Here is a 9,801-nt window from a genome sequence, read left to right on the forward strand (position 1 = left end):
TGATGCTAATGTTTACACTTTCTTTAAGCTCCGGTCCATAATGACCGACTCTAATCTCCCATCATGCTCTGTGACTGCGGCTCAATCACTTGATAAAAAGCATCCATTCGATTAATGACTTTAAAAAGAGGTCACGTTTCCAAAAGATTTCAACACAAATGGGAACGTGCTGTGTGGCTAGAGTTAATGCTTAGGAAATATCAGAATAAATCACTAGGACTGTATGTTTCTGAGCTAGATGCTACTTTAGTGTGTGTCACAGTTTTAGAACAGTAGAAGATCCTTTTTCTATGGTAAAAGTTGACCTGGTCAAAGGTCAAATGAGCATTTCCCCTTCCACCCCCCCACACTGTGTCCCAGCAGCAGGAGACTTCAAATTCCCCCCAAAAACTGATGTCAGTTTCATTGAGATGGAGGCTCTGACAGCAGAGCAGCATGAAGACGGGCTTCAAAAACACAAGTGCTGACAGTTACAGTGAAGCCTGAACTAAAAATACATGACAGCATCGACCGGACTTTAAACTAGAGGAGAGACTTAAAATAGTTCCTTCATCAATTATTAACAAAAAAGCAGTGGTGATATGAAAAGAGACTGTTTGATTTTAGTAATTAGTAAAGACTTTTTTTATGAATAAGTGATGATAGATGTCCAACACAGTCGTCTGTCCAACACTGGTGATCATAGACTGACCACTGACTGTTGTTCCGTCTGCGTCCAAAGGTGTTGAACCTGTTCCTTGCCTTGCTGCTGAGCTCATTCAGTGCTGACAACTTGGCGGCGACAGACGATGACGGCGAGCCCAACAACCTGCAGATTTCTGTCATGCGCATCAAGAAAGGCGTCGCGTGGATCAAAGTCAAGGTGAGGATACTGGTGGCCAGCCTGCTGAAGAAGCCGCCCATGGAGGACGAACAGAAGCCGCTGGACGACATGTACGACAAGAAACTGAACTGCATCGCTAATCACACGGGGGTGGACATCAACCGCGATCTGGACTACGCCAAGAACGGTAACGGCACCACCAGCGGCATCGGCAGCAGCGTGGGGAAGTACATGATCGACGAGGACCACATGTCGTTCATCCACAACCCCAACCTGACCGTGTGCGTGCCCATAGCCGTGGGAGAGTCCGACTTTGAGAATCTCAACACAGAGGACTTCAGCAGTGAGTCGGACAACGAGAACAGCAAAGAGGTGAGTGGAGGGTTTCTGTCTGACAGGAAACAGGATGTGGTTCATGTGAGTTCCACCTTGTTGCTGCTGCTCACACGTTCCTCTGACTTCTGTAAAACCATGGGCGTGGCCGACCACTCTGGACCATCTCTGCTGCAACTCCATTATTTAATAGTCATCTTGAGTGGCTGTAGCCAGTGAGCAATGTAGATGAAATGGATATCTGCTGATGTCGTTGGAGGAAATGCATTTAGAAGATTTGGAAAGCACATGATCTGCCATTCCATATTCCATTTCAGCGTTCGTGCAGAAGAGAAAAGTGGTTCTCTGTTGTGATAGCGTCCTCTCCAGTCTGGGAAGAAAAAAAAATGTGCACGATTGATCACTAATGCTGTGTTCTGTGTGTGCACGTGCAGCTGGATGACACCAGCTCATCAGAGGGCAGCACCATCGACATTAAACCAGATGTTGAGGAGGTGGTGGTGGTTGAGCCGGTGGAGGAGTACATGGAACCAGAGTCCTGCTGGACAGATGGTGAGGCTGCGGCTCCTGCTGCACTCATTACACCCACTCCACAAGGCAGAGCGCCCCCTGGGTTAGCAGGGGTCGAGGACTGTAACGATGTAAAGAAGCACTTCATACATATAGTGGATCATTGTTCTGTACATTTTGGAACAATACATTCACTTTGAATTAGTCTTTATACTGTATAATTTTGGCATTTTTAAATGTCATAATCCTTAACTGTGTCGTGTTTGGATATTTATCTTTTGAGAAACATGCATTTTCTTCTGTGCAGCTTTTCATCCATGTGCTTGGCTATTTAATTATTAATTTATTGACTCTGTCTGTTGTAGACCAGCTTTAAAATGATTTTCTTCTCCAATAATACTGTAGCTAATAACTCACCATATTTGACATTTTGGCAATATTTCTGACACATTACTATTTTTATGGGACATTGCGATCATCTGTCTCCTGTGTGTCCGCAGCTTGTGTGGCCAAATACAAATGCTGTGACGTGGACATCACTCTGGGCTGGGGGAAGAGCTGGTGGTTCCTGAGAAAAACCTGCTATCTGATTGTGGAGCACAACTGGTTTGAGACACTGATTATCTTCATGATCCTCCTCAGCAGTGGTGCCCTGGTGAGGAACCCCGTGTTAGCATTTGCTGTAAAACACGGGTTATTAAAATAAAGAGGCAGTGAATTCATTTATGTTCAAGATCTTAATGTTCAAGAGCTAAAGCAGCACATTTGTCAGTGTGGCGTTTCAGTCCTGGAGCTGCTTGGTTGGGGGAGGGAGGACCGTGTCAGTGATTAATTGACCGGACGGTCTGAGAAAGACAAAACAGATCTGTTTCTGGGGAATGATCGTGGCCAGTTTCTCCAGCATGTTCAATTCTCCTAAAATAAAAACGATGACAAACGTACATCCTCGGATCTGAATTTATTTTTCTTAAAAATGACAATTTGTTGGTTTTCTCTGATGCTGCCTTCACTGCCATCACGACGTCTAACCGTATGTTCCGGTTTCTTCACAGGCCTTTGAGGACGTGTACATCGAGCAGAGGAAGACCATTCGGATCATTTTGGAGTACGCTGACAGGGTTTTTACCTACATTTTCATCCTGGAAATGTTGCTTAAATGGGTTGCCTATGGTTTTGTGAAATACTTCACTAACGCTTGGTGCTGGCTGGACTTCTTCATCGTGGACGTAAGTGCAACTCTAATTTCTTTTTGTTTTTTTAACTGTTACATTGAAGAGCTACTTCCTGTTTATGAACCACACCCTGACTCAACAGCAGTAAGCTGGTGGAAATACATGTGTATATATATATTTTAATATACACTGTTTCATCACTCCAACTCCGACACTGATGTATTCAGAATGCCCTCCACAGAGGCCGACTGCTGCCCTTGTTGCTGTCTGCAGGGTGTGGTTTGGTTATCAAATAAATTGCTACTTCATGGCGTGTTTGCAGGTGAGAGGGTGTGGTGTCAATTATATATATATTTACATTAACTTAAGGACAGTGTTTTACATGGCTGTGTGACAGTCAGTCCAAACCAGATGCACACCAATGCCTCGCTCACCTTTTACATCTCATCAAGTTACAATTCCACCTCTTACTTGATTGGTCACTCTGAGAAGCTTGAATGTGCACACTGATAAAAAAATATATATACAGTATATATATATATATATTTATATATATCAATGTATATTATTTATCCATTCGAAATTCACTTCACCTATCTGGACGAAAGCATGGAATGTCCTGCTCGTTTCCCTGAATTTCAAATTTCAGTTTCCCACCAGAGGGAAGTGAATGACAATTGAATGCACAATTTGCCCATATTTGGTTCTGACCATATTCAAGGGACTCTCAGAGAAGTGCAACGTGTCAAGGATGTGTCTCTGTAACGTTGTCTTTACCTGTGTCTCAGACCTGTACAATGTGGATGACGTTTGATATGTGCCTTTGTCCTCTCTCTCTCTCTCCCTCTCCCTCTCTCTTTCTCTCTGCTCTCTGTCATTCAAATCTGAAAGACCAGAGCAGCCCTAATTGTGTGTTCTGTTCTTTTGCAGTGGCATTATATTCCCTACGTAATCTAATCTAAAGGCAGAGACACCGATGTGTGTGATGATAGATGATAATGATAAAGAGGACTAAGGAAGGGGAATCAAAATCTAACTAAAAACGAACCTGCAGAGAGAATCAGAATGAGATAGACTGAGAATTAGCATTTCTATCCATAGTTGTTGCCACAGCTAACAGCTTTGTTTTCATGGCTACAGTGGTGAGCACAAGTCTTTATTTATTTCTATGTTTGTCAAAAGGCAACATATGTAACAAGTAACACAAAAAAGCGCATTATTATTAGATAAATCAACTTAAAATATAAAGACAACATTTTACATTAGTCCCGGCTAAATCAGGCTGAAATGCAGCCCTGAAACATTACAGAGCCCCCACCCCTTGTCACACAACTTTTTTGTCGTGTCCTATTGTAAATAGTTTCTTTTTGTTATCATTTCGAGAATTTTTTTTTTGATGAACCAAAGATTCCAATTTAAATCCAGGTTTTGTGCTCGATCCTAAGCAGATATTACATAAAAAATGTAACATGCCTGATCAGCAATCTCAACAAAATCAGTGCATAGTAACTGGCTTGTTAAGGGACCGTATGTAAGTTAACTGATAGAGCAGACAATGAGCAAAGGTCGTTTTTGTGGCGGTCTCAGACCTGTGCACACCACTGTGTAGGAGCCAACATGATATTTTGTCTTAAACGTACAGTAGTTCAGATGTCCAACTGCCTCCCTGTTAAACCTGCACATGTCAAACAGACAGAGGTGTCCGTCCCCTTCCTTTCTTTCCTCACCTTCCTCTTGTTTCTTCTTGAAAGCCCCCCCCCTTGACCCCCCTCCCAGAAATGTGCTGATGTTGTACTTTGCTGTGATGTAATGATGGTGGGTGACAGGCGGCCAGTGGTAAGTTTGGTCTTCACTTGCGCTCCCCCTTCACAAGAAAGGCTTGTGTTTGATGAGTCTGGCTTGTGATTTGCCTCTGCCTTGTCCCGTCTTGTGGGGTCAAACCGTTGCCATGGACTCAGAGAGTGGGGGCGGGGCCAACCATCATTGAACCGGCCTGTATCTTTCCTTTTACCGTGTATGATTTCCTCCTCATTTTCCTTGCGTTTTATCTTTCTGTCCTTCATTTGCTTCGTTATCTCTTGTTTTCATTTTCAGGAATTTTTGCTATTTTTTTATGTGTGATGTGGCTAAACATCAGGGGCAGGAAAGGTACTGTTGAGGTAATAGTCATAGATGTAAATCTGTATTAAACAATAACTACATTATCGCAAGAGGTAATGTAAAGAACTAAAGGAGTACAGTATTGACTATTTCCTTCTGTTGCAGAAATAGGAGTAACTATTTCTCTAATGCTAGTTCTTCAGTCAGGGTTAGGTGAGGGTGAGACAGGGGGGAGTCATTCTCCATTCACATTTTTATTTTTATTTTTTCACTCAGAGTATTATCATTGTTTTGTTGTGTTTCTTTTCCATTTGTTTTCAGTTTGTTTTTTTTCTGTGAGGCTCTGGGTTTGTGCTGTCGTCATCATGGGATCACAGCCCCAGATGTCATTGGCTCTGCCTTGCAGTGCTCTGTGAGAAGGACACTGATGCGCTGAGGCTGCTACGGCACAGCTGGCCCAGCAGGGGGCCAAAGGCCAGGCTCCCCAAGGAGAGGGGACTCTTCAAGGGGTCAGGCTGAAGGTGAAAATTACCCCAAAGACTGTGGTTTGGAGAAAGGCCAAATCTTTATTTTACTGCCAATTTACCAGAAAACATCATCCCACAAATAAGAGATTTAGACATTTGAATTTGAATTTGAGTGTAAGGCCTAATCCAGGACATCCTGGACTGAAATAAGAATTAACAAACTCCAACTTTCCACAAAAGTCGGCATGTTTCATTCCAGATTTATCTTCTACAGGAAAAGACAAGTCAAGACAAAACTGGAAGTAATTGAACAAAAACTGGATCTAATCCAGAAGGATGTGGGTTAAGTCAAATAAGACTGACCATAACCTCAGAAATGGAACTAAAGTTCGACCTCATCTAATCTTAACAACTTTTGAATTAGTTTTTATCAAATTCATTACCTGATAAGTTAGGTTTTAACTCTGAAAAGGAATAACTTTCCTGGAAATTGAGAATCTTAAAATTAAGATTTGGCCTGGAAATATCTTCCCCCTCCGTGACTTTGGTAAGCTTTGGATGTTGTGTTCTCCTTCCGGTGAGTTTGAACCGTTGGTGTAGGTGAATGGTTAGAGATGCTCTAAAATGTGTTGACTGTTAAAACTCTCACTGTTATTTCCCTCCTTGGAAAGGAAACTAGTGTTCGCTTTGTCCCTAAAAGGATACAAACAAACTCTATCAACCAAGAATAAATGATTTTATCTCAAGATCCAGGCTTCACAGGAAGTCTGTAATGGCTGCTGAAACACACTTGATGTGACCTCAACATAGACAGGTCACGTCTCCACCGCTGAGTATCTGTCAGAGGACATTAGAGAGTAGAGTATTGACCACACTGTACTCTGCACATTTCCTGTATTGCTAATGACTGAATACGTATATCTTCAGCTCAGATCGTCCAGACTTCTGAGCAGTGGAGTAACTTCATAACTGCCTAAAATTCTCTTTGGATCATTCCAAAGACAAAAACTTACTTTACATAATTTTACGCCCCTAAGAATGTTTATTGTCGGCTGCTGCGAGCACCAGTTTCCTTGAGACCCTGTTCTTAACCGTGTGTACATTTGACCGTACTCTGTGTATTTTTGTCCTTTTCCAGTGCTAATAACTATCCAGTCTATCCTCAACCTCCTCCCCTGTTATCTGTGTGATGACGTGACCGTGTCTCTCCTTCTTGAGTCCACAATGTTTGATTTGATGTCTGAGAAAAAACAAAATGAGAAAAATGTCCAAATTACACACTTGTACATGTTTACTTGTATTCTTTCTCTTAGGTTCCATTAGTTTGTCTGTCTTAAATTATATGGGATTTTATGCCTCAGCCCAAGAGCGACATGGAGAGACAGTGTTAGAGGGGCAAGGGTAAGGCTCTCAAGTCTGTTGGGTTTTTATCAGCTTCTCCAGGGTAACCTTTCTCCTCCCCCTTCCTCGACTCCTTCCTCCTCCCGTCCCTTGGCTTGTAACTTGACTAAATCATGTAGCAGTCTTCTCTGCCTAATTTACCCTCTTATGTCTCTATCTCTTCTCTTTCTCTCTCTCTCAACCACCGTTTTTTGCAGGTACAAAGGAGTTTTCACATCTCGTCAACTGCCCCAAAATAACAAACAATCCCTATGGCCTACTGCTACTAAAAAAATACTACGCACATAAATCCTATACTAAACATTGACCTTCTCTCTTAGTGTATATGCATGTATAAATGCAATATTATACATGCATATACATGCATAGATTTATGTGTGTGTGTCGAGCAACTGCCCACCTATGCCAGGGCCGTCTCTCTTCCCTAGTGAATATTCTCACTTCTAACAGTTTGGAACCTCTTTTGCTTCTCTGTTTTTGTGTAGGTGTCTATAGTCAGCCTTGTAGCTAATGCGCTGGGCTACTCCGATCTAGGGCCCATTAAATCACTCAGGACACTAAGGGCCTTGAGACCCCTCAGAGCCTTGTCACGTTTTGAAGGGATGAGGGTAAGATCCAAAGCTAAGCAGCTGATCCTTCCGCATGCCCATTCAGCAGTTTAAAGCATGCTAGAACTGATCTGAAAAAAAAAAAAAAGTCAAACTAAGAGGATGAAAAGCGTCCATTACAATGGGGGGGGGGGGCTGTTTTTTTTTTAAATAGCAGGAAATGAAAGCCAAGAAGTCACACCTTTCCACGCGCAATCCTCTTCCATGCCTTTGTTAGTGTGAAAGAACGAGTCATGATGCAGCTGGGAGACTGAGTGAAGTCACAGTGAAGCCAAACTGTTGGCAGAATCACATGCATTTCAATTGACTTTTACTAAGAAACCCAAACGTACAAAAATGATCAGCTTAAGCTGCCTCATCACACAAACTAGGAAATACTCACATCGAACTTTGTGTCTTAACAATTGGCCAAATGGGAAACTGGTTAAAAGCCAACCAACCAACCAACCAACCAACCAACCAACCAACATGTCATCTCACAGAACATTCAAGTCAACACGTAGCTCTTCATTTGGCCTGATTTTCAACCACTGCTTTCAAGTGAGACCCCCCCACCCTCTCCTGACGCTCCCATAACCCCCCACCTTTACCCCTTTCTACTCCCATAACCACCCCCTCCCTCCCAGCTCACACCATCCTAAACACATCTGGGCATCTGACTTGGAGAACAACCAGCAGGAACCAGGCAGCTGTGGGACACTTCTGCTCAACCATTCACACCAAAAACAGTTTGCAGGGTGGCGGCCGATCAACCACTCAGATGATTCTGTTGTACTTGTGACACAAAATCAGTGGTTTGCTGGATTTTCACTGCAACTAATCCTCTGGTTGCTTTAGCTGTCGCTTCCCAGCATCCATAGATCTGATTGGTCGCTCTTATGAATGGTGGAAGCGAGAGGTTTGCGCCTGGTTGTTGTCACCTGTAGTCCCTCCTGTCTCTCACTCTCTCTGATCTCACACTCTTGGACTGGTTGACTCTTCTTCTGGTTTGAGCTCCTCCTCCTCACCTCAGACCGACCCCACCTTATCAGCTCCCCACATGCACAACACTGTGCAGCAACCACCCCACCCTACTCCACTCCTCCTTGTTCCTCTTCCTTTGCACCCCACTTAATCCTCCACTCCTCACTTCACCAAGACCTGATTGGGCGTGGCCAGACCGCTGGTGGGTCACCCCACACACTCTCTCCTGTTTGTCCAGGATCTTTCTGCATCAGGGACTGAGACAGAAAGCACACACTTTGGTGCTGTGGCTTTGGGAGGAAAGTATTTGTTAAGTTTCTGCCGTGTTAGCCACAAAGATCAAATTCCTGGACTGATCTTCTAACGGTTCATTCTGGAAGCAGTCTGTTCTTCAGATGAAGCTTCATGTTAAATATTTGATTTGGGTTTTTTTATTGTGTCAGGAAAGCAGGCAGAAGCTTAGCAAATATATGAGGCTGACATTTCCCACTAGGCATTACTGCTGTCATGTCATGGCACCACATACTACAGAATACGTAGCGTAACAGCAGGTCCTGGCTTCCTGTTGCCTTCCACCACCACAGGAAGTGGGAGACAACAACAGGCTGGATTCAGCTCCTACTTTGAGTTCTGTGTCTGGAGGGATGTTTGCACAGGACTGTTATAATAGTATCACACCTTTAGGAATCTCTTATTATTAAAGAAAACCTTTCACTAAGGTCTTATTTACAGAGCGGGGGATTTTTAACAGGACTTTAGAGAAACTGTCCTTCAATAATGGATGCGTTTGCAGACCCAGAGACAAAGTCGGCTTTGGTCATATTTGGAAAAGAAAGGGAGATGAGTGTAACCCAAAGAACCACATCCCCAAAGTAAATATTAAGGCGTAAACATATTACTGTGAGTTATTTGTAATTGGAACAAGTTTGACAAAAACAGTAATAATTCAGTAGTAGTGAAGTACTGTCCTTACAAGACCAAAGTGAATTCTATTTCTGCATTTAGCATGTTTAGATAAGTACTTCCAAATTAAGCTAGTGTTTTCAGAAGAATTGCAGTAACTAAATTCCCTGCGATGTAAATAAAACTTGAGAAATACCTTAAAAATATATTTTAAAAATATATAGATTGAAACTTATTTCTTTATTGTGTAGCAATAAAGAAATAACGCTAATGAAGCTAATGGACGATAAGAGGATAAATTAAAATTAATACCGTATCTCATTGTACTCATTTATAATAAAGTTCCAGTGACTAAAATGTGATGTCACTGCATCATCAGCAGACATCAATGGATAGATTCTGGGGTCAGATTTTTAATTGTGGGAATGGGACCCACTCCCCTGTTAAAGACTCCATTCATTGGCTGTATGTAGTATGAGTTCAGGTTGGCCTGGTAACACAGAGTGAAACAAACAGGACTT

At 42.6% G+C, this 9,801-nt stretch overlaps 1 protein-coding gene across 4 annotated transcripts in view; it reads left to right on the forward strand.

Moving 5' to 3' along the window:
• scn8aa (sodium channel, voltage gated, type VIII, alpha subunit a) overlaps positions 1–9,801 on the forward strand; it is a 40,636-nt gene that overhangs the window by 22,622 nt on the left and 8,213 nt on the right. For all 4 annotated transcript variants that reach the window (XM_025059274.1, XM_025059273.1, XM_025059272.1 and 1 more), the window contains 5 exons: positions 722–1,195; positions 1,591–1,708; positions 2,167–2,321; positions 2,719–2,892; positions 7,292–7,414. In XM_025059274.1, coding sequence (XP_024915042.1) covers positions 722–1,195; positions 1,591–1,708; positions 2,167–2,321; positions 2,719–2,892; positions 7,292–7,414 — 1,044 coding nt within the window. The remainder of the gene's footprint in view (positions 1–721; positions 1,196–1,590; positions 1,709–2,166; positions 2,322–2,718; positions 2,893–7,291; positions 7,415–9,801) is intronic.

This window comes from Cynoglossus semilaevis, chromosome 10 (genome assembly GCF_000523025.1).
Source record: "Cynoglossus semilaevis isolate Cse_v1.0 chromosome 10, Cse_v1.0, whole genome shotgun sequence".
In the NCBI taxonomy this organism is placed as follows: Eukaryota; Metazoa; Chordata; class Actinopteri; order Pleuronectiformes; family Cynoglossidae; genus Cynoglossus; species Cynoglossus semilaevis.